At 37.6% G+C, this 24,165-nt stretch overlaps 1 protein-coding gene across 3 annotated transcripts in view; it reads left to right on the plus strand.

Moving 5' to 3' along the window:
* The window catches only part of CPEB3 (cytoplasmic polyadenylation element binding protein 3), an 88,300-nt gene that overhangs the window by 39,836 nt on the left and 24,299 nt on the right, over positions 1-24,165 (plus strand). For all 3 annotated transcript variants that reach the window (XM_064463841.1, XM_064463840.1, XM_064463842.1), the window contains exons 5-6: positions 16,009-16,176; positions 18,009-18,098. In XM_064463841.1, the coding sequence (XP_064319911.1) occupies positions 16,009-16,176; positions 18,009-18,098 (258 nt within the window). The remainder of the gene's footprint in view (positions 1-16,008; positions 16,177-18,008; positions 18,099-24,165) is intronic.

Raw genomic sequence — 24,165 nt, forward strand, 5'->3', positions numbered from 1 at the left:
AACTGTACATCAGCTGGGATTCTTATTTATTGGTTACAGCCTTTGAAAGTAGGGGTTTTCCTGACTGTCTGTCTTGAGCTACTGACTGTAAATGTTGAAGGGGATTGTTTGGTTTGAGGGAAGGTGTTACTTAGTTGGCTGGGCTTAGTGTAGAGCATACTACCACCGTTTTGTTCACCATTGTGTAAAGCTATAAATCATCATCATCTCAAAGCACTGAGTTCTGAAATGACAAAATTAGTGAGATAGAAGTTCGCAATTATGAATATTTTCTTCTCATTAATGGCATTATGCTTGTGTACATGCACAAACTGTCGCGCATGTGTATAAGCATGTTTATATTGTAGAGATGCTTGAAGTTCTCTCTCAGAATTAGGCTTTTATTGAGAAATGCAATGTTCCAATATTCAGAGAGATCTGAGCATAATCCTAAAGAGCTTTAAACAAAAGGAAGATGTAAATACTTATATTTGAAACATTGTGCAAAGGGAAAAGGCTATAGCTTCTGTCTATACTAGCTCTAATTCAAATTACCCTAACTGAAATAGTGTTTTTAATCAGGTAGTGACATCTGCTTAACTTTTTAATGTTATTCATACTGAACTACAGTGGAACAATTTTTATAAACTTTCATCTACAGCACCTTATCAAATACAATCGATCCTGTAATTTCTAAGGGAAACGTGGCATAAATTGAATTATTGATTTTATTTATGGGAATTCATTTATGACCTTAAAGAGAAGCCATCCATTGATGATACTTGTAGATGTTTGCAATAATAATTAAAAGTTATGTTTACAATACTAAGCAAAACCTGAAAAAAACTTAATTTGCTTTGCCAAAATTAACTCGGTGTTCTCCATCCCCTTCTCCAGCTAGTATTCGCTCCCATTTGCAGTCATACATTTCTGCAGTCATTGCTTCTGTTTGGGGGACACTGGATATTCTCTTGAGTTAATATGTGCTCCCTTTTAATTAGCTGTATAAATAGGACTAAAATGGCCAGCATGCATACACCATCAACCTATGTGCTAGATAGTGAGCTGTTTTTCATGCCTCTTATGAACTCCAGAAAGCCAACAATAAACTTAGTGGGTGAGAAGTATAGTAGGTGAAAAAGGGAGACGGAATAAACTAGGGCGTGTGATCTTTCTAAGGAAGCACTGAACTGCATTGCTGCGATCCCAAATGAACTTCTGTAAAATGAGTTTAGTCTAAAGGTAGTTAAACCAACAAACAAGAACAACCCCTATGCGAAATGCTGGAATTGTGTTTTCCTAAAGCTCCTCTGTACAGTGACTTTGCACTGCTGTTGGGCTTCAAACGTCCCATCTGCTGCCAGTGTTCATTCTTGTCTGATATGAAAAAGTGTCATCTGCGAGGTCTGGTACTGTTTGCTCTCCATCTGACTGTCTTTTCTTCTTTTCATAAGTGTAATTTAGTTCCGTTTGTTCTGAATAAAATATTTCAGAAAATACATTAAGGCGAGAGTTTGGGGCACCTTTTTAGATGTTCGTGTAGAGATTTTGGTTTTGTTTTATTAATAGAGATACTAATTATGTGGGGAGGTTGTAGTGCCGTGACAGAAAGCATAATGGCAGCAAAACAATTGCATTTTTTTATTTTCATGCTTCTATTGGTTTTAAAATTGCCTTTTCTCCTTAAGAGCTATTGTACTTGGCTCTTCCTGTATTTAGATGTATTGTTTTCAAACACAAATAGTGTTTAGATATAATCAAATTGCTGAAATAGCGTTTTATATTTAAATGTTTGCCAATGCTATTGGTATACCTTGAAATGAACCACTCTGAATAGAAAATTTATTGAATTATTTTTGTCTTCTAAAATCTTGGGTTGGCAGTTCAGTAGCTATTAAAAGCCTGGTTTTTCCATATTCTGGGAAAATGTGTGGCTGAATTTTGAGAGGCATCAATCTCTTCTAATAGTTTGGTACCTGCCTGTAGGAATTCTCTGAGCTCTTTAGCCCAGCTGTGAAGTTGGGTTACTAATGTGTTACTAGCTTATTAACATATAAGGAATAATACAAAGGAATAAAATACACTGAGTGTGCTGATAAGGTTTGCAAAACTAGACTTGATTTAATTGTGAAAAGATCAGAGTTTATGTAACTGGAGGGAAAAAAAATGAATGATATAAAGTGTAACATAGCAAAGGCAGCAGGGTTCATGAGAGTCCCAGTGTGTGTGAACTGCCCCTTTATATATAACCTTGTTAAGTTTTTCAGAACCAGCTGTACAAACAGTTAGTATTGATGCTGCCTTGGGGGCTGTGAGGTGGGCTAGCTGCTGTCTCAAAGTACCTTCTATACCTGTTTAATTAAAAAAAAGAATAGAGGGGGGGAGGTTGAGGAGCAATAAAACATGGTTTTCCTTCTTTCTTCCTTTCAATTTTTTAATATTAGCATCTACACTTTCTGAGATCTGATTTGGCTACTACTGAAGGCAGTATCTCTTACCAGTGACTGCTAAAGTCTTTTCCTAGCAGAGGAAGATTTCTTAAATTGTATTCCTTTTCATCCAACTTTGCGGCTCTTTCTAACCTTCTTGTTTGCTTGCCCCCCCCCCCCCCCCCCCCCCCCTTTTCCTGCTTTATAACCTCACCAATGTGTTTTCCTTTCATCTATGTGCTCCTCTCTCTTGTGGGTGAATGCCATCTGTTTCTGCAGAATTTTAAGAACAAGGTTTGCCAGGCTATTCCACAGGCATTATATATGATGCTGGAAGAGATGAGACTGCAGGCTAGAATTAGGTTTGGCAGACTAGAAGCAATATGAAGTTCCTATCAGCCTGGCTGTTAGAAATGTGAGTTTTGTCATTAATCTATTTTTTAAACTAAAACAAAGGAATACATAATACCTAAGCCTTACCTCCTGCACAGATGCTTGCTGTTCAATATGCTTAAGGAAGGAAGACCTAAGCTGTTTAAACAATAGTTTGGAGTACCAAATGCAGTTCACATGTGTGATCAAGTGTTTGAGGTCCAAGGTGTGGGCCTTAACTGCATACAGCTTGCATGTAGATTGTATTTTTCTGATGATGGAATTCAGTTGTATATGTATGTCAGCATACGTTATCAGGGAGATTGTTGTAACACCTGCATTGCTAACATAAAAAAAGTGAACCAAAAGGGACTGTTGAGGCTAATATCACCAAATTATCACAATGCCCGTCTGCACATCCAGCCCATCTACCAGTAGAAATTGAGAACCACCTTTTGAACCGCTCTGAGATGAGCAGTAATTCATCCCAATCCCAAAACACAAATTGTTTGGATTATGTTTTATTTCAAAGACCTCTCTGTAAAGACTGGAGGGTGGAAGCCTTGTTCTTTTGTGAACAGCTTTTCTAGCCATAGAAAAAGGGGAAGAAAGAGCATTATTTTCTTAAACAAGCTGTTCCGTTGCATTGCTCATCATGAAAATTATCCCTCAAATCTCAAATGCTGAAACATGCTGAAGTAAAAATAATTGCAATTGCTATTCTTGAAAAAGTGGGGCAAGTGTTCTGTGAATAACAGATTAATATATAGAAAACTGCATTTGGAAGCAAATAGATTTCTATGCACATAAAGCTCAGTACAAACATACTATGGCAAGGAACCCCAAAATTAATATAGTGAACCTAGTTTAATTCTTTGTTCTCCCAAATGTAATTCTTACTTTCCCCATACTTCTATGCACATGGCTTACTGAGTTTTATCGTGTCATATTAATTTATGAGGTTGCTTCTTATTTAGATAAGATCCAGAAATTGTTATTAAGAAATAGTATTTGATATGCAGTAAATTAATTATTTTTTTAAAGCATTGGCCTCGTTTTTGTATGCAAACTGTTCTTGTCAACCTCAACTCCTATTTTAGTTAGTAAAAACATTTAATTTATTATAAACTACATTGTGTGCATATAACTTTTTTACATTAAGTGCCACAAACTGCCTCCGCTTTAGCTACTGCCTTTCATATGCCTCCAACTGTATGAAATCCACTTTTTAAATAGAACGTTCCTTACTTAGCTCTTATTTAGTCATTCCTCCACCCCCCACCCCCACCCCCGTTTTGACAGTTTGTTAGATAACTTTGACCACTCAGAGTAGGATGGACTGATGAAGTTATCACAGACGGAAACCTTTGATTTGTCTTGCTGGAATTGCAACTATGATTTTTTCAGCATGGGTAGTTTTAGACAATTTAGTAAATGGTAGATACTTCTAAACTCATAAAGATGTAAGTAAACTTTATTTATGTAGAGTATAGCAAATGAATTGACTGAAATGAACAAAGTCAAGAATGTTTCCCAAAGGAACTTTGAATATGCAGCCCAAAGGTTAAAAGAAGTCTAGTATTTTACAAAGATAGAATATTCATGTGTCTCATCTCAGAATTTTATTATGACCCAAAGAAAATCTTCACATCAGTTGATAGACATTCTTACTATGTTGCATGCACTTCTTGCATCTGCGTTTCTTGTTATATGCACCCAAATACTTGCTCTCAGTCTGTGGATTTTTAATGACATAAAGTTCCTAGATTATTCTGTTCCTTGGCTTTTTGTTACTTTAGCAAAAAGTCCTTCAGTGAGTTCAAGGTGTGTGCTACAAAGATATTGTTACAGTAAAGGTATGTGGCATAATCGTCTTTGATTCTATCACCTTCTCCCAGTTCATTAATTCATTTCCACTGGCATTGCAGTCCACTTGTAGACTTCCAGATCTCAAAGAACTTCAGAGACCCACTATTCAAAAGGAAAAGCTTGACATATTTTCCTTTCTGGTCTTAAAAAATTACTGGATAACTCAGTGTCCTAAAGCAAGTATTGTTCTGAAGTGCTGACTGCTTCAAGATTACAAATGAGTTTTCCAAGTTAGAAATAAGGTTCTGGTACCTTATAAGTCACAAAGGTTCCCAGTCTTGTCAAATAAACTTTCCTTTAGCCCTTCTAGCCCCAAAATTTCAAATCTTGAAATGTTGACTTTTTTTCATAGAGCTAATGTATTTTAAGTCAAATTAAGAAGTGTTGTTAAGATTTTCTTGAAATGTGTATCTTTGATGTTGTAGACATCTTATTGCATGAACAAGATAAGTATGAACAGTGAAGAATGTTTCAAAAATCTCAAAATACTTTCTATTAAGTTTTTTGGTAAAATGTGACAATACAAACAAATGGTGTTGCTTATTTATATAAGTGAAATTACCTCATCAGATTCACTTTTAGCTATGATATGGGAAGAGGGTAGATCTAGTTCTTTCAAGTTAATGTTTTATGGATTCACAAATTTATTACTTCCTTGAAATGCCAACTATTTGATCCATATACAATGTGCAGATCCAAGCCCATATTTTAATAAAGCAATGGAAAAAAAAAAATCAGAAAAGAAGTCTCACTGAGATGAGATGTCAGTAATTTGTAAGTCATTATTTTATTTGGCATATAAGATCTCATGGCTTAGACATTTTAGGTCATCTGAAATAAAGACAAATTTTTAAGGGGTGTGCCTAACCGGTAAAGATTATTTTCATGGTCCAGCATAATTTCATAACATTATAATAAACGTGTTTTCAGTTTTCTAATTTTACAGAGTTCTTCCAATAAGGAGAACCATGCAGTCTTCAGACTCCAACACAAATGAATCCTGTCCATACCTCTCCTGAAATCTGTGAAAAGGATCTTTCACAGCTTGTCAGTTTTATGTTGCTGTTAGAATCTTATTTAAAAGACAAGTCAACAAATTAATTTGGCAGTATTATCTCTTATATGAACATACTGGAAGTACATCAGCCTGTCTATAGGCTTAAGCTACCAGATTTTTAATGAGGTTTAATGCATTTGGAAAGGTTCTCCAGAAAGTTCGTGTTCCAAGTGAAGTAAGCCACAATGAAGCTACTGAAAGCTTTTGATTTGTTTTGATATAGGTGAACAATACTCAAGTTTCTATACAGAATATTTTCTTGATGGTTGTGATAACATGTTGAATAAATATCATCATGGGATTGATTGGCTTAATAAAAAAATGTTTTAAGAAGGTGATTGTTTTAGTCAAGCTTGTTAATTTTCCTACCAGCTTTCTCCCTTGTGTAGCTAGCTGTCTTCCCAGGGGAACTTTCCCCCCATAGTTTCTGGTCCATAAAAATGGAACCCTTAACTGCAGATTAAGCTGTTAGAGCAGATACTAATTGTTTCGCATGACTAACATCTGTTGTCTCCAGGAGATCAAGTAAGGTGGTTTTTGTTTTCGCAAGTGTTTCTTAACTTCAAAGGCTCAGTTCACAGGGATATTGAACTATAAGTTGTAATTACACCTTCTTGTACTGATGTATTGTGCCAGCATTTAATTGAATCATGTCAGATGATACCCATTTCTAGGTTGAGCGTTTATGTAGTCATCACTGATACCTATATTTCCCAAGTGCCACTGATTTTTATTTTCTATTGTCTTATAACTGAAGTGTATTGTGAACAGTGCATACTACAAGCCTTAAATGAGTATAGCCAGCCCAGTTACAGAATAGTAAACCAGTGCATACCCTAAAGCATGCATAGCTTTTGTGGAAAATTGCTCCCATGGCCTTCCTATGGAATAATCTTATTCCATAGGAATAAATTAAACCAGTGACAGCACATAACTTTGGGTTTTGGAAACTTTTTTCTTTGCAGCCTTGGGTAATGCTAATGAGACAGGTAACGAACATCAGTTTCACTGCTCTATTTCAGTTTTCTCTATGCCTTTGTAAGCTTAATTTTTTTTCAGTTAGCTCTGCGCTTTCCTTATTTTGTATTATCAAAATAGCTAACTATTAGAATATAATTTTCTCTGGATCTTATAATTGTACTGTTACCAAGAGATTAAAGAAGCTGAAATGCTTCTGGAGTCTGGAGAGGAGAAGGCTGAGGGTGAATGTAATGGAGCATTAGAAAAAATCACAGGGGAATGCAGAACTGCTGGTCACCATGTTCCACAGAGCTAGAACTAACGGAGCAATTGGTGAAACTTATGCTAGATCCATTTAAAACCCACCAAAGAAAGTACTTCCGTAGTTTACTTTTGGAACTTGCTGCCACAGGAATTAGTGGAAGCAGGTAGGTTCCAGGTTCAAAGAAGGTTCCAGGTTCAAAAATGCATTAGACAGATTGTTTACAAAAGGTCCTTAGGCAGGCATTAGAAGTAGGGGAGAGTGTGCCTCCTAACATGTTTCATCCAATGACTGTCAGTGCTAAATAATAGGAGACACACATATCACTGATAGTGGGCAGTCTAACATGCTCTATCTTGTGTCACTGCTGAAGGCGTGTCCGCATGGTTCACTGGTCTTACCCAGCAGGGCATTGAATATGAGGTCTCATAGATATGCTAGCTGAGCTTTATGGTTCGTGTCTATGTTGTACACTAAGTTTATAAGAATGTTTTAGTCACAGTCCTTTTTTTTTTTTTCTGTAGGTTGTCACTTGGTTTCATCTCTTTCAAATAAATTGCAGAACACCTGCCTCACTACTACTAATAATAATAATTCGCAGAAATGTTTTGTGCAATTCTGGTATTTATTTACATGGTTTGCTTTTATCACACAAATTACACAATGTCCCTTTTTGTGTTGGAGCCTTCCAACGCAAACAACAGGGCAAACCAAACTTACTTGCAGCCTGCTTAGTGCGCTGAAGAGTGAAGGTGGTTTACATGTTGATATCCAATCAGCAATGCTCTGTTGCTTGTTGCGTTCTTGGTTTTCAGGATGCATGTTAACTGAGCAAGAGTAACTTTAAACAACAGAGTAGCTTCCCTCGTCCACATAACTTGTCTTCTCTTGCCAACATTGTCACACTGGGTGTTCTGGTCCTCTGCCTTTCCAGGACCATAGGCAAAGGGTTGTTAGGTCCCTCCTTCCTTCTGAATCCTTGAGGACTCTCTTTTGTGGATGTGTACTTCCATGTGTCATGCAGCTGTGCTCATCTCATAAACCACATTATCTCAAGAGAATTTTGTGGCTTTTCATAAAATTTTGCAAGTGTGTTCTTATGCCACCAGCAGACCCCCTTCTCCCTTGACTGCCAGATAGATGCTTGCAAAATGCAAGCCCTTAAAGTTTTTTCATCAGTTTCATATAGTTTTCCTTGAGATGCAGTTAAAATTTGAGCATTTCAGTCGAGTGTGTTTTGATTTATTACAGTAATGGGTAATCTTGACTGCAGGCTTCCGAGAATTCCAATAGCATTAGCACTAAATTTATTTAATTGCATTGCATGATTTGGGGTTTGAGGAGTTTTGGTTGTTTGTTAAAAGCTTAGAGGTCTGTTCTTCAATGTACAGTTTCACACTTAAAAAAATACACTCAACCTCTGGCATGAGGTGAGTTAATAGTTTCAGGAGGGTTATCAGGAGGTAAAAAAGAATGTATTGTTTCTTTGTATTTGAGTACATGCAATTTGGGACATAGTGGTTAGGTAACTTTCTACCTGTCAGAGGTAACAAAAGTTGCAAAGGGATGAAGAAACACATAGTGGTGATTGTTTTGGGAGTTGCACAACTGGATCACAGCCTGCTTACAACAATTTCACATTTTACATGGGGAAATGTGCTCATGACTTCTTAAAGCAGCCATGTTTTCATTAACACTGTAATGCTCTGTGAGGTATCTAGGAAAGAATCACTTTTGAGTTGAATTTTAAACCTTTCAGGAGGTGGTTTTCTGTGCAAAATGGTGTTCATATTTCGTACCAAAACCAGTGTATGGGAGTGGCTTCATCGGTGGTGGGTACAATTCTGGGAGCTTCCAGTCTCTGTTCTTCTGTCTTCTGTTAGAATTGCCCATGAGAGGAAGTACCTTCAGATATATAACCCTGGTAATTTAATTGTTTGTAATAGTACAGTAATTTTCTTACTGGCTCCTAAATGTTTTTTGTTCAAGAATAATTCCTACAGTGTTTATTTTCTAAAATATTTACTCAAACTGGAGGTGTTATGAAATTTACCTGGTGAACCATTCCTTCTATTAAATCTGTTGTGCTCTGAACTTTGATTTATGAACAAGATGGATGTGTCTTACTAACTTGTCTTAAATGACACATTCTTATTTTGCATCCTGTGTAAATAAGAGAAGAAAGTGTGTGGTGACATTCTTAAGTTGCTGTGCTGAATGTCAGTTTGTGGGGAAGAGTAACACTGGATAAAATTGAGGTAATTTTCAAATTGTGTGTATGTGTACCTATATATTAAAAATATAATTAACAATGGTGAAACTTCACCTTCTTTGAGTGTTTAAATGTGATGCAATGTTTTTAAATGGGCAAAAGCTGATTAGGCTGACTGTCTTCCTGTTTACGTGGATTGCAGTATTTCTCCCCTAGAATTTACAGGCAATTGTAAATATGCCTTTAGTAAAATTTTTTTATGGACATAAAGATTATGTGTGTCAGTGCATATATAAGATAAAAGTAATATTATGCAGTACAGTATAACATAGAAGTGTTACAATACATGAATGGCAATAGGTTATTCTAAAATTTACAGAAGTCTACGGTAGATTTCTGCCATCATGTGCGGTTATCTTGTTCAGAGCCCAAATGTTTACATTAAGTATATAAAGCTTTCTTTCCTTAGAAATGCAGAAGTCTTTCATCTCATACTAAAGTAATACTTCTTTATTGAATTTTTAGATTGGTAGTGTTCCGTTTGAGAAACCTCTTTCAAATAAATGACTTAAAATTTGTTGATAACTATACCTTGATACATGTTTATTTTTTGGAGTATGGGTGTTCAGCAAGACAAGGACAGTGATTCTTTGCCATTATAATAAGTAACAAAATACGGCCTTAGCAGTAAGGAGAAGGATTAATTTTATTCTTGCTGCAAAGCCAACTCTAGTATTAATTCTGCCTATCACCTGCTGTGCAAGGAGCAGAGTCTGTTTCAGGGCTTACCAGCTACCTCACTGTGACTGAACAGCTGTTCACACAAACAGCTTTTACTGTCTTTATGTTAAATTTGGAAGCAGTTCTTCATCATAGCCCTTGAAATTTTTTAATCCCCCTAATGAAACACTCATGTAACTGCTTTTCTGTGGCTTCATTGGTGGCAGGGGGAAAAGACATAGGTGTATGGTGTGTGAGACCGTGTTTCTTCAGGGCTTGAGGAAGAAGCTGCGTGAGCAGAAGAGAGGTTACTAGTGCCTGTGCTGAAGGAGGTTGTGTCTTGCTCTAGGTGGCACCTGGGGCCACTCAGAGGTGACAGCCAGGGGACCAGCTAACAGATGAGCAGTTGTCAACTAGCCACAACTGATCTGTCATGTAGTTGGTGGCCAAAGAAAAGTAGGTAGGGAAAGCTGAAGGGGTATGGTGGGACATGTCAGGATGTGCATTTGGAGGTGGAAATAATAAGATGGGAAGAATGGAAGGTTTTATGGAAGAGGACACTTGGGATGTAGAAGGAGGGAGTGGGAACTAGATGATGTGGGCTAGGGGGGAGTGTAGGGAGAGCTAATGGAATCACACCTAAAACCTGGGTATGTGGGACAGGACCAGAAGGCATTGTTAGGTTTGGAAGTGCAATGGGGTGGGGAAGGAGGAGGAACACAAATAGTATTGCAGTGAAGACAGAAAGAAACAAAACAAGGCTCTATTACCTATTGCCTAAGCTCACTTTCTGTTGAAAAACTCTGCCTGACCCCTAGCCTTCCACATTTGGTTACTTTAGAAGACCACAGATATATTTTGAAGTACTTATGTAGAAGACACTGTTTTCCAGATTATTTTCTGGTATTCTAAAACTTCAGATCAAAAAATGCTGCTTTTTGCATTTCCCTTTATATCACGAAATCCTCTTCTGCACTTGTACCACATTGCGGATTTTGCCATCGATGCATGTCTCACTGAAACGCTGTATTAATTCTGGTAGTTTTAAAGGTTTTTTGTCAATCTGGTTTTCTTTGTCTGAACATCCTGGCTATTGAGCTCATATTGTTTTGGTAGGATTTTAGTATTTGCAGATGGTTAATTAAATTGAAACATAATCGGAAAATATGTTTTCCACAACTAATTAATAAAATGCAAAATGAATTATTTTAATTAGGGTTAATGTTGATGATGATTATTGCTTCTTAAAACCATAATCCTAAATTATTATTTTATAGTACTGTAAGTCTGATATGCCTGATTTTTTTTTTTTTAATACCTTTGCTATGTAGAAAACTTGCACAGTAGGTATGTTCCTTTTTTTTTTCTTCTTTATTTTACCCCCCTGGCTGTGTCATCTTCAAACTTTTTTTCTTGTCTTGGGTTGTTTGAATTTCATCTTGCACTTTTTGAATGTCTTTTCCTTCTTTATGGTGGGATGGGAAAAAAAGAAGAGCTAGAAGCTACATTTTCTTTGCTTTTGGAGCTAAATCTAATGACAGCTATACCGACAATTTTCTTCTGTGTTTACATGCAGCCAGGAGCTATGGGCGGAGAAGAGGTAAAAGTATTTACTAAATGTTTTGTTTGCTGAATAGTGGGAGAAATAAATATTTAGTTTTCTTACAATAAAATGATGTTACCAATTTTAACGTTATTTGGTTGATCAATTGCTTCCTATAAATCAATCTAATATTCTTCATTTGCAAAACATCTCCCTTTTAATAGCCGCTTAAAGCAATGATGATCTTGAGCTGATAACTTCAAGTGTGTTGCTATTACTAGTGAAGTGGAGGATGACTGAATGTAAAGACTCTTTCATGACACGTGTTTATGACTTTAAATGAGTGGTGTTCTGAAAAAAAGGTTGTTTTCAGGTTTGGGGTTTTTTTGTAGAACTGCAATGTTTAACTAGTGTACTGAATATTTCAAAAACACTTTTTCTTAGATAAAACACCTTTCATTGAATATTACACCTGAGTATTACATTGGATTGCCTTTGGTAGAACATAGTGAATACCAGTACTAATAATGGTCCTCAACAGGGAATATTGATAATTATTATTAATAATTATTATAACCAATTCAACATTTGAGCACATTTTAAATTTATCTCATCATAGGCAACCCTTAAAAAATAAAAGCAGACTAAAAACATTTTACAAATCTACAGTGCTGCAGAAAAGTTTATTCTGAGAGATTAATGAACATGGACAATAGCAAGGTTGCTGACTACCAGGAAAGCTACTAATGTGCCTTACATTTACGTACTGTGCTGTAGCTTACACAGACTGGTTTTTATTGAAAAAATAACAGTGAGGATTGCAGCTTTTAACAATTGGAGTTGGGCAATGCCATCTGCTTGGGGTGCTTTTGCATTAAGCTTCAATTTATCTTCTTTTTAATGTATGTTCTGTGACAGCGATGTATATGACACCGCTTCCTTTTCAAAACGTAGAATTTGCATCACGTTTGTGAAGAAGCTTGGAGACGAACATTGACATGCAAGCAAGCCAATAGCGTATAAGTAACTTGTAGCTTGCACATATGTATGGCTTGAGGTAGTAGGCTGTACAGGCTGTACTAACACAGTTTATAATACAGAATTTGAGCTGATTTTGTTCAAAGCTGACTGGTTGGAAAGTATGTGGAGTATATAATATTGTATACTCTCTCTGCATGTGAACACTGTTTAATTTCTTCATTTTAAGATTGAGGCAAGAGTTCCAGGTTGATCAAATGGCACTGTAGTCAGGAAGGAGGTGGGAATCAGCTGGACACTATTAACTTCTTGCAACTCATGTTTACTTGCATAATAAGTAATGTGGTAGTAATTGTGATGAATGCAGTGTAGATTTTTATACTAATTGTAGTGATGACAAAACAGGGCAAAAAGTTCTGAATGTGCTGGGCTTGAGTATTATTTTACTCTACCAAAAAAAGGTATTTCATTCCATAATAATTATTTCCTATGTGAAATTCAGGCTTTTCTATACTAACAAGTCGACGTGTGTGTGTGTGTGTGTGCATGTCTTGTCATTGATGTTAGGGATTTTGTGACTTGCCTTATTCATACAATATCAAAGTTTGATTTCCATGCTTTTTCATTACCTTGAATTTTATAATGTTGTTTTGAGCTTTCTTAACCTTAAGAAACATGCAAGTCTACAATAGTCTGTTAAAAAATTTTGTGTTTATCAAATGTTCTCATATATCCCTCTCTATTATTGTTTTTACCATTTGCATTGTGGTAATATGCAGCATACCCGGAGGCGAATCTGTGCAGGGACTCATTTCATGTTCATGATACTTGGACATTTTAATTAGTGTTTTGTTTTGTCACTGTGACTAAGTGTCTTCAGTGAGAAGAGGTTTTGCCAGAAATTTCTTGGGGCTTGCCATTACCTATCAGTTCTCTGCTGTATCCTGTGTTTTCTTTGAGTACAGAGGCGAGCATTTCTTTGCAGGTATCATGCTTAGAGCTGTTGAGTAATTTTCCTTTAGGCACCTTGTTTTTAACTTTTACAACCAGTTTTTCAGGTAGAGATGTAAGCACAGCTATGGGAAATCAGCCCAAAATCTATTCTGCCACACTGACAACCCAGGGATGCCGGGGAGGGGTGCAAGAGCATAAAAACAGGGCATTTAGCAACGCTTTCCCATTATATTCTCCCATAGCTTTGCCTCTGGGGGTTTCTTGAGGTGACATCTCAATATTTATTGCTTCAGAATGTTTTTTTTCCTCCTGTTCTTGCTCATTCCCTCTTCTGAACCTACCTAAACTTTTCAGCTGCCTAAAAAGCCTGTGGCAAGGGGTTCACCAGTCTGACTTGCTTTCAGCCTTGCTGCGTACTGTGTTCAGTGCACTTCAGTTTCCCCTTCCTGGAAGAGACAGTGAACTATCATCCCCTATTCCCTTGTCTGTTTCCTTTCTGTTATTTTATATGTATACTTCATACAATTAACTCTATACTTGATTTAACTATGAAGTTTTAGGTCATCTTCAGCATTTGCTTGAGATGAGTACAATGCTTGCAGACTGTTGAGTATCTAGCATAAGAAGTGATATCTTGCTTGTAACCCACTGTACATTTTTATTATTTCCTTCAGAACGCAGCACTTAGCCTCCTCTGTAGAGCTGTATTTTAATTGAACACCTCATTCTAGTATCTATTAATTTGATATGTCAACTTCCACTAAAGGCTCATGTTTGTTGTTTCTTTCATTTTTTACAAGAAAGTAGGCTGCAGTGTGGGAATTAAAAGATTTAGCTTCTTAGTAATGCCAATCTCCTATGGATATTTTAAAATTTCCTACTTCTCAATGGGTTTTCTGATTTGATATTTTTACACAGTTTTAGCCCTCCTAATTATTTCTTTCATGCATGTGTTTCTATATGTGCATGACCTATATGTAATGACCTATATGTAATGGGCACACGTCCATTAACAGAGGATTCATCAATATTCTTTCCTGTTTTAGGCTCTAAAGCCACCATTTCTGACAACCAGTTATACTAGACTTTGAAGAATAGCATCCTAAATCCTTCTCTGATTGTGGCATTTACCCTGGTTTTTATGTTGGTGCTTAAAAGCACAGTAGGATTTTTGCTTCAGTGGATTTTTGCATCTGTGATCTCTGTCAATGTTGTGCATTCAATGTATTCCTTCTAATCAAGACTCTTCTAGTGGCTGGTGCTCATAAAAAAACCAGGGCTGGAACTCTGTGTCAGTCAGAGCACCGTCCCTGGTTTTTGTTCGTTAGCTTGCTTTCCATACATAGCTGCTGCTTTTGTAATCTGTCCTTTACTACTGGCGACTCCATTACTGGTATTTTCAGTGTATACATTTTTCTCACTAGTGTCCCTCTGCATGTCTTGATTTTTCTCCTTGCCTGTTTTTACTTCCTGTCCTTCCCTGTGCTGTTAATACCAGTATGGTATTAATTCTTCCTTAGGTCTCGCTGGAAGTCAGTTTCATGTGATCCATTACCTTTGAATTTAATTATGTGCCCTGCTATTTATATTTGTAATTAACCCCCCCTAAACTGTTTGTATCAATTATAATTCCATCCCTGGGAGCAATCCTCCATGATACCAGGGGACGATTAGCCTCCTCAGAGTTGAGATGGGGTTCCCATTTATACATCTCTCGACGCTGCAGGATTTATTTTTCAACTCAGGTATAGGGAATTATTGAAGCCTAAAGTTGGCATGTTCTACAGTGCTGCTTATGTACAGTCTTTGAATATTTTTTCTATCTTCTGGGTTAATAAATCTGTTCTTAAGATAATGTGTGTATACTTTGGCAGCGGTGGCAACAAGTTAATTGCATCTGATGATCACAAATTTTTTACTTTTCATTAACAAACTGAGTAGCAGCGTTTATGTTGCTTTTTGTTAATTCATTACTGAAAGAGTGTTTTAACACTGAGTAACAGCTTGGCAGGCTGTCCTTGCTAATAACTTTTTTCTTCAAGTGCAAGTTTTTTGTGGTTTACTTAATTAGATTTAAATTTTTTTTTTCTTTGTTAGCTAAGCTTCTTGCATCACCTACATGTTTAATATCCACGATACAAAGCTTTTCTATGTTTATTTTGCTGTTTGCTCCCCTACCCAGACTGGGCCTCCGGTCGCTTGAGGAGCAAGTGATGCAGCCCTTGTGGTTAGGACCCTAAAAAGCACTCTGAAGGAGACTGTCCTACCCTGCAGTGTAATGGCTTGAGGGATCTGCTCTTTTAAGATCATTCCTTCAAGATCTGTTATGGAAGATTTAAATCTCTAAGAATCAGTTTGAAATGTAAATCTTATAAAGGTTATTTCTATAGTTGTGACACACAGTTTCATCAGATAACTTGTTGGTTTTCATCGCTAGCCATTTGCAAAGGTTTGTTTTAAAGCCAAATTAGGTTTATTGTATTGTAAGAATAATATAGTCTTGGGAAAATAGAAGCAATACTAATGAACATAAATTGGATAACTGGATCACTTAGCTGGGCCCTGTAATGCAAATTCTGTTGAAGCAGAACAGTAAAATACAGTGTTTTTTACTGAAATATTTACTTCTCCAGGAAACAGCGTTAACTACAGATACTGCAAAATCTGTTACAGGTCGGTCTTCACTCTTTCCTTTTGAAGATGGCTTCCTAGACGACAGTCATGGTGATCAGTCTTTATCATCGGGTCTCAGCTCTCCAACACGCTGTCAGAATGGTGAAAGAGTGGAACGCTATTCTAGAAAGGTGTTTGTTGGAGGTCTTCCTCCTGACATTGATGAAGGTACTGTGAATAAGTTACATTGGTGAGATGTGGGATTGGCTTTCATGTAATTACTTTAGAAAGGTCAGATTTTCATAAAAACAAGTGCTTTTTCCCAGGTATGTCACTTGTAGTGCTTGTGGTGTTATTTAAAACAAACACCACTCCCATCCCAACACCTGAGAATTTACTTGACATTCTTTTGTACTGTAGATCAGAAGAGATGGAGACAGAAATGCCTGCATAACAGGTCTTCTAATCTGCAGTAGCAGCATGTGTTCCTATGCATGTAAAGTGGGAAAGCTGAAAAAGGGAACTTAGTGGGTACTGCCACTACTCCATAGTCTTTCCCTGTTCTTTTTAAAATACATGGTTGACTTTAAGGACTTTGTTAATATAGTCCTTAGCAAAGTAAATCAAGCTTCAATTAATCAGCTCTTATATCCAGCATATACACAGTGTTCAGCTGACAAATGTAGGGCAATTAATATGGTTACAAAATAATAATCAGCTTAGTAGGGATGGTCAGGTTTTTTTCTCTGTCTCAATCAGTATCTGCTCTACTTGTGAGAGCTCCCCCACACCCCAATTCCCAAACCAAAATTGTGAGGTTTTGGTGTCTAACTTCAGTTGGCCTACACAGGGAATTTGAGGATGCCTTATAATGAAAAGAGAGGGATCTCCGAATCTGATCTAACATGAAGCCTAAACCGTGTGCAATTTTAATAAAGAAATAATATGAGTTGCCAATCTATGGTTTACAGATGGCTCAAATGCAGTTCCCATGTCACATCATGAGTTGCAGGACTGTTGATACAGGGACTACTGAGTACTCTGAATCCCCAGCTCTAAGAAGAAGCAGGCCAACAGGTAGAACCAGTGTGAACGTTGCTGGGTCACTTAGAATCAAAATACATGCCCAGCCTATTCTGTGAGGAGGTAACATGGCCACTTGGGAGCTGTTACCCTCTTCCATGAGAGGTCTACTCCAGTTACACCTTTTTCCTTCAGCTCCTGAATTATGTGGTGTGTTTTGTGGCTCCAGGTGCTTGAAAAATTGGACATGCAGCTCATGGGGTCAGATAAACTGGACACATCTCAAACAGCAATCAGAAACTTGGAAAGCCACTGCCTGCCTTTTCAAACTTTTCTCCTGGTGGATTGTGCTCTGATCTATCTAACATCACATTAGACACAACTTTAAACTAGTTCTTTCTTTAAAGTACATAAATAAATGCACTGAGAAAAAGATATATATTTTTTAAATAACATAAAATACTTTTTTTCTTAAGCATTTGCATGTAAAACAAAGTTGTCCTGTAGAATAGTTTGAGATGTGTGTTTCTAAATTGATGCTCAAACCCCAAAGAAATAGCTTGGTAATGCAAGGCAGATTTCCAGAGGGGACTGAAGAAGGTGAAATCCCTGCAGTCACATGACCTGATGCAGCCTGCTTTCTAGGGCATGCTACAAGGAGCAGCCATGCTGACATGTAGCTTCTCCGTCAGTCCCGTGTGGCTGCATCTGACCCTGCTTTGTGGCTATAATTAGAAATAGACCACAGCTGAAGCACAGTCACTTCTGATAGATCATGTTTGCATTTAATCCTGCTGCAGACTTGCATTAGTGGAATGTAAAGTCACTTTTTTTAAGGAGCCATGTATAGCATAGAGGTGAAGGAATATTTAGGCATCCTTTATGTACATTATTGCAGTTTGCACTGTTCTTAATAGGTGTAGAAAATAGTCTGGGGTTTATTTGTTTGGTTGGTTTTTTTTTTCAAGTAAGAATTTTTACCTTGTCACTGTTAGTCTTCAGATTCTCTCTAAGGTGCCTCATTTGTTTTTTTGTAGATGAGATCACTGCCAGCTTTCGTAGGTTTGGACCTCTTGTGGTGGACTGGCCTCACAAAGCTGAAAGCAAGTCATATTTTCCACCTAAAGGTAATTAGTTTAAAATACATTTATGCAGGCTGTTCTGGTAAAAGGAAACTACATCTGCAATGTGGCAATCCATTATAAAGACAAGATTTGACTCTTTATGACAAATTTTCTCTCCTTCAACAAGCATATTTTCAGCAGTTGTTATAATGGAAAAAACACAATTCAGCGACTGAAATGTGGTTGTATGTGTGTACTTCAGTAAGCCTGGAGGCTTTGAATCATGCCCTAATTTATTCTAGGTTTATTTCAGAAGGCAAGCTGCAGAAACTTCCTTGTGCTGATTCTGTTGCAGTTTGCATATTGTAGAGACTATAGAAATAATGGATGGAAGTCACTGGTGGATTTGGTGCGGTGTTTTGTAGAGAAGCACGAGTCTGCTTTGTGCGCTCTGACCCAAGCGGCTGTGATCCAGCTCCACGCGGTTCTCCACAGGGTCTGCATCAGGGCGCGCCAGGTGCTGAACTGGAGCAACGAACTCTCTTAAGAGCGGGCAGGCTGGCATCACGCTCCACAGTCACAGAGCTTGTAGGCTGGACCTGGTTTGGTTCGGGATGGTTTAGAGCGTGTGCAGGTGGGGCAATTTCATATCTGCCAGCAAAACACTATGCAGACCTGTTTTGATTGAGAAAGAACAGTTTATGGGAAACCTGTTTGGGAGAGTTACTTGGCTAAATCACATAGCTCTTATTGTGTCCTAATCTCTCCTATGAATTTTTATTACACTATATACATTCTAACCTCTGTCATGCATGCTCTTACATGTAGTTTAGGAGTTCAGTCATGATCTGAAACAGTAGCATGAAGTTATACACAGAATTTCTGACCTATATGTTAAGTTTTTCTGTTCTCACTGACCCTGAAAGCTCTTAATTGCTCGTTAAGGCCACTGATTCTTTTGTCAGAACAATGGGCTGTTCAGTCAGTGAACTACCTAATCCTACAATATTTTGATACATTTTGACTGTAAAAACCACACAAATTAAAGCAAACTTAATTTCTCTGGAAGCTTAAGTGCTGGAGGCGAGAGAATTCTGACAAATTCTTGCCCTGTAAACAGTATTTGCAGCGCTTAAAAACAGAACAAAACCCCATACATGCTCCCTCGTTCCTATTCTGTTTTCACAACTCAGCCTCGCTGTCAGTAGTTATTATGCAACATCTGTTCTCGAATTTAAAAAACCAAAGCAAAGAAACAAGAAACCAAACCCAGCAACAAACGACCCCAAACCTCCAAAAAAACTTCCATATATTCCGAAGGACAGTTAGTAAAATACATTATTTTCCCTTTTTTTCTATTTTTAAAGGTCTTTAGGGTCTTTCTGGCTAGCGAATTCTGATTGTACCTTCACTTAAGAGTTTAAAAAAAGCAGTAAAATCAGCTGCTTCTTGTCCCCAATATCTGTTAGTACTCTCCACATTTCTTTCTTTTTTTTGGTCTTAGCTATTCATGGTAGATCAACATGGGACTGCCAATTATTATTTTGTTCTGTATCTGACAGTGGACTAGTTATGCCTTGCCAAACTTGTAAAAATGTTTTTGAGTAAGATCTATTTTAGCAGAAGACAAGGGAATGCAGCCTCACTTCTATTTTTGTCATTATTCTAATGTAGGAAACAGCTTTCAAAGCCCCTGCCAGTTGCCCTGAATGTCTGTCTGAAAGTGCTAAACAACAGTCAATCCCAACTGTTCCAGATTTATTTATAACTGACTTCTTAGTTATCAATCAGGGCTGCAGCATCATACGTCCTGAGTTCCTGATTTGAGATTCACTTACAGTCATGTTAAGCTCGGTAGGTCAAATGCACTTGACTTACCCTGATCCCACAGAGGCAGCATCTGCGCGGAAGACACAGTGTTATTACCAGGTGTGAAAGGGTAAAATTTGAATGCATATTATAATCTTTTTTGCAGCTTTTTGATCTATTTTATATATGAAGAGTACTTCTTTTCTGAAGTTATTATAGAATCATTGAGAGAAGTACCACAATAAAATGTCTCCACTGCTGTTTTTCATTAGAAGTTCCTTTAGAACTATAATTGTCTTTTAGTATTTTTTTTTATTCAAACCTGTTTTGATGCATTATCAGGCAGTTCTTTAAAAAATACAGTGAAACTAAGAGATATTTGAAATTATGCTTGCTACGAAATTCAGTGACATGACTTATTCAGCTGTCAAATACGCATGAATTCAAATGTTTTCTTCCTTCCTTTTCCTAGATATCTCCTCTTCCATGTTGCATTGCTAGACTGTAAATTCTCTGATATTTTGAATTATGATTCTTTCAAATGGAATATGTGTCAAAAAAAAAAAACCACAAATGAAACGTTAAAGGATAGTTAGTTGGTTTTTTGTGTGCCAGCAATTTCAAACGAAAACAAGAAAAATGCATTGTTGGAGTGCATTGGGGATGATGTGGAGGCTAGTCTTTGTTCACACGTTAACAAAGCCTGAGCTCCAAGGCTTTTCCCACCCACCTGACTGTGCCCCACTGGCAGTAAAATTGAACCTTGCTCTTTCTGAAAATACGCCATCACCTCCAGACAGACTTCACTGTCCTTTTGGTGGATGACAGCCTTTTTCATTACTCCTTTGTGTCTGTAGGGTCAGAGCAGTGGGCAGTGTCTGGACTTATAACAAAGTTCAATGTTTGTTTGTTTGCCTTGATAAGCATTCAGTCAGAGGTTTGGAGCAGACAGCATCAGTACCTGATGCCGCGGGTCAGCGTAGGCAGCTGAGTTTTACACTGGGGCAGTTTTACATCATGGTTTTCTGTCTCCATAATTACAGCCAGGTGATGACATCCCTCACAGTCCTCAGTGTACTAATGTAGGCTTCCAGTATCTGCTTACTGGTATTTTATTGGATTTGTGGAATGTTTACTATGTTGGGGCAATATATGAATCCCTATAGTCACACTGCATTAGGAGCACTTTGTTGATATTCTTAGGGCTAGGAACAAAAGGCTGCAGCAACTATTAGCCGTAGCTAATCTGATCAAGCATGAAATCTGAAAGATTAAATTAAAATGTTGCTTGCAGTCTAGTGACGTCCCCCAGCCCTCAGGGGCTTTATCCTGGTTAGTTTAGTGGGCAAGTCAGGCCATAGCTGTGTAGTCAGTTTCTAACAAGTGTTATTAGCTAATTTATTAGTTGGTATGGTTGACTAGCTTAGGTGCAGCGGCATGTAAGCCATTTTCAGGACTAGCTGGGGTCCAGAAACATTCCTGCAGCCCTGAGCTTGAACAAAAGTTTTCCTGGATTTGGCATCCTGAGCAGGATGGCGTCACCACAGGTCTGCTTGGGCACGTTACCCCAGATTTAGTGCTGGACCTGATGGGCATAAACTGGTTGCATGTGAAATATGTTGAAATGCAACCTCCAGCGCAGTGAGTTACACAAGGCGCACTTCAGTGCAGGGCCAACATAATGATTTTGCATGTTGCGGGATCGCACGTCAACATGGCTGTGTCTGCACCACATTCCTCAAGCACATCTATACTATCTGTATTATCCAGGTTTTTCCATTTTCCCAAATATTCTAGGTTTTCATTACCCTTACTGAATCTTGCCTGACATCACAGAATACACTGTGAGCAGGTGTTTGGGAAAGCGATTTGGCTTGGGCAATGGTTGAGTTTTGGTTGTTATAATAACAAACCCCAAATGATCTGATAGCTCAGATAGCCTTCACAGGATGCCCTGGTTGCCAGTGAGCTCAATGTTTAGGTTGCCGAGAGAAGAGGGACCAGTGGCACACAGCTGTTTGGTCACTGAAAGTGTATATTACGCACTCGGGCGAGAGAAGCTGATAACAGCTGACAATGCGTGTAAGAGGTTGCTATTTCTAGTTCTGGGCATCTGTATTATTGCCTTAACATTTCTTTTTACTCCTCCTGTGCATTGTAAAGCTTAGCACCATGTTTTTATGTTAGTGTCACCCATGGGGTGATTTTAATGCTTTGCTTCTGAATAAGGCCAATTCATTCCTGTTGCCTGAAAAGTCATTGGATGACTTCCTTTGGCATCTGCTTGGATATGTTAGTAACGGAACTGGCAGAATTGCAAATGCCATGTGTTGGTCTTGAGTAAGCAGATGCCCAGTTTGTAATGTGTTTACTTGGCTTTCACCGCAGGGTTTGGGGAATTAAATGTGGTTTGTGGCTAAGTTTTTTTTGAGTACCTATGAGATGTTGAGAAATAATGAAATACCTGCTAAAGAATGTTATCAAATGTAGTAATGTATTACCATGACACGGTCTATTTCACTCTGGTAAAATCCCAATAATTTGTATTTTATTGAAATATAAATTGTTTTTTAACTTTTTTGCTGGTCGTCTGAGTTAAGCATCACTTATCCTAACTACGGTTTGGTTTTGTTGTTTTGGGTTTTTTTTATTAAACAGATGGTGCCAACTGTTTCAAAAACATTCTTTTAGGTTTTTTAACAGATTGCTAGCTTTAAAACAACTTTTTAAAAAAGTTTTTACTGATTTTTTTGTGATAACCGATTTTTCTAGCAATCACTAAAAACTGCACAACATATTTTAAAGTGACAAAAATTATGCAAAGGTCTTCCTCTGTTCCTTTTCAACTAGGAGGACTGATGTTTGGATAAAGGTGTGATACAGAGTGAGAAAATGAAGAATGGCAGAGCTTGGAAATAGGATGGGTTTGGAACAGGAGGAATGTTTTGGCTTTACAGTTGATTTAGATGTGTGGTGCAGCAGTCTGATCCTCTTGTGTTTTCCCTGTTCTTCAGTTAGTTATTCTGTTGTTTGATAAAAATAAGCACACTTGTCCTGCTGCTCCACAGGGGACACTAAGGGTGAATAAGATCTCGTGAAGAAGAAAATAGCATATGCAAAGTTGCACAAAGTAACATTGTGTAGTGATTCTCACGCTTTAATTTAAAACAACTGGTGGGACAGGCTGTATGAGGCTTCCTGATGATCTCTAAGGTAACGTTAGATGGGAATGCCGTTGTTGGTAGTCTTCTGACTGATCTTGATTTTGTGGATGAGGGCTATTTGCATGGTTAATTCCACTGCCACTGCAGTGGCAATGGTAGCTTCTGCCAGAGGAACAAGAATGCACAGTTGCAAGGAGGAAGTACAGAGCCATAATTCTAGTGTAATCAGCCATATTCACAAGAAGGTATCTGGTTTGTCCGAATACGGCAATCTATTGTACTGAAACTAACTGCTTTGGCTTAAATGATCTAATACCTCACCACCAAAGTCCAGCAGAAAAAGCCTAGCCAATTTTTATATTTTAAAACCTGAAGTCAGAGATCATAATATTTGCTAGAATGAAAACTGATGGTCCTTATCCAGAAATATATTTTACGGTAAGTAGGGATGCAAGATCTTTTTTGAACTTGAAGTATTTATGTTCCAGCGCACACGTGCACAGTATCAGTCTTTCACCTTCTGACATCTGAGGCCATGTATATAACTTGTAGTCCTGGTGTCTTCCCACAGCAGGGCAGCATAATCCCAAATCAATGCAATTCACCAAATGTGTGGTAGCAAAACGCAGTACATGTGAATCAGCCTTTCTGTAGCTGTGTAACTTAAGGTGTTTTTTGTACAGAATTTTCTTTTAGGTTTTCAATGACTTTTGTTTAAGCCTCCCTTTGTAAAGCTCTTCACACTATGTCCTGTTTTGTCCTAAATGTTGGAGGATTCTTGGTGGTGTGCTGATAACGATGATTTTAAAATGTCTGTCTTTGAGACTGCTGTGCCAGTTACCAAAGAGCATTCAAGGAGCTTGCTTCATGTAAGAGAATCTCTGTCCCTAAAACTATGCCATTTGCAATTTTTTTTTCTAGGGGTAAACAAGAATCTGATGAGGCAAAATATAAAAATATTTCTGAGCAATCAAGCCTAGGCAGAACAAATCTGATTCTGAAGGAGCTTTACAGGATTATTCTCTCCCAGCTTTCACGTTGCTTTCAACAAATGCTATTTTCTGTCAGAATTGCTAGGTTGTAAGAGAATTTTTTTTAACCCTGAAGAAACCACAATTTTTTAGCAAGTGTTTGTTGACCCTTCTTCAGTCAGCAAC

This window comes from Phalacrocorax carbo, chromosome 12, assembly GCF_963921805.1.
Source record: "Phalacrocorax carbo chromosome 12, bPhaCar2.1, whole genome shotgun sequence".
Lineage (NCBI taxonomy): Eukaryota > Metazoa > Chordata > Aves > Suliformes > Phalacrocoracidae > Phalacrocorax > Phalacrocorax carbo.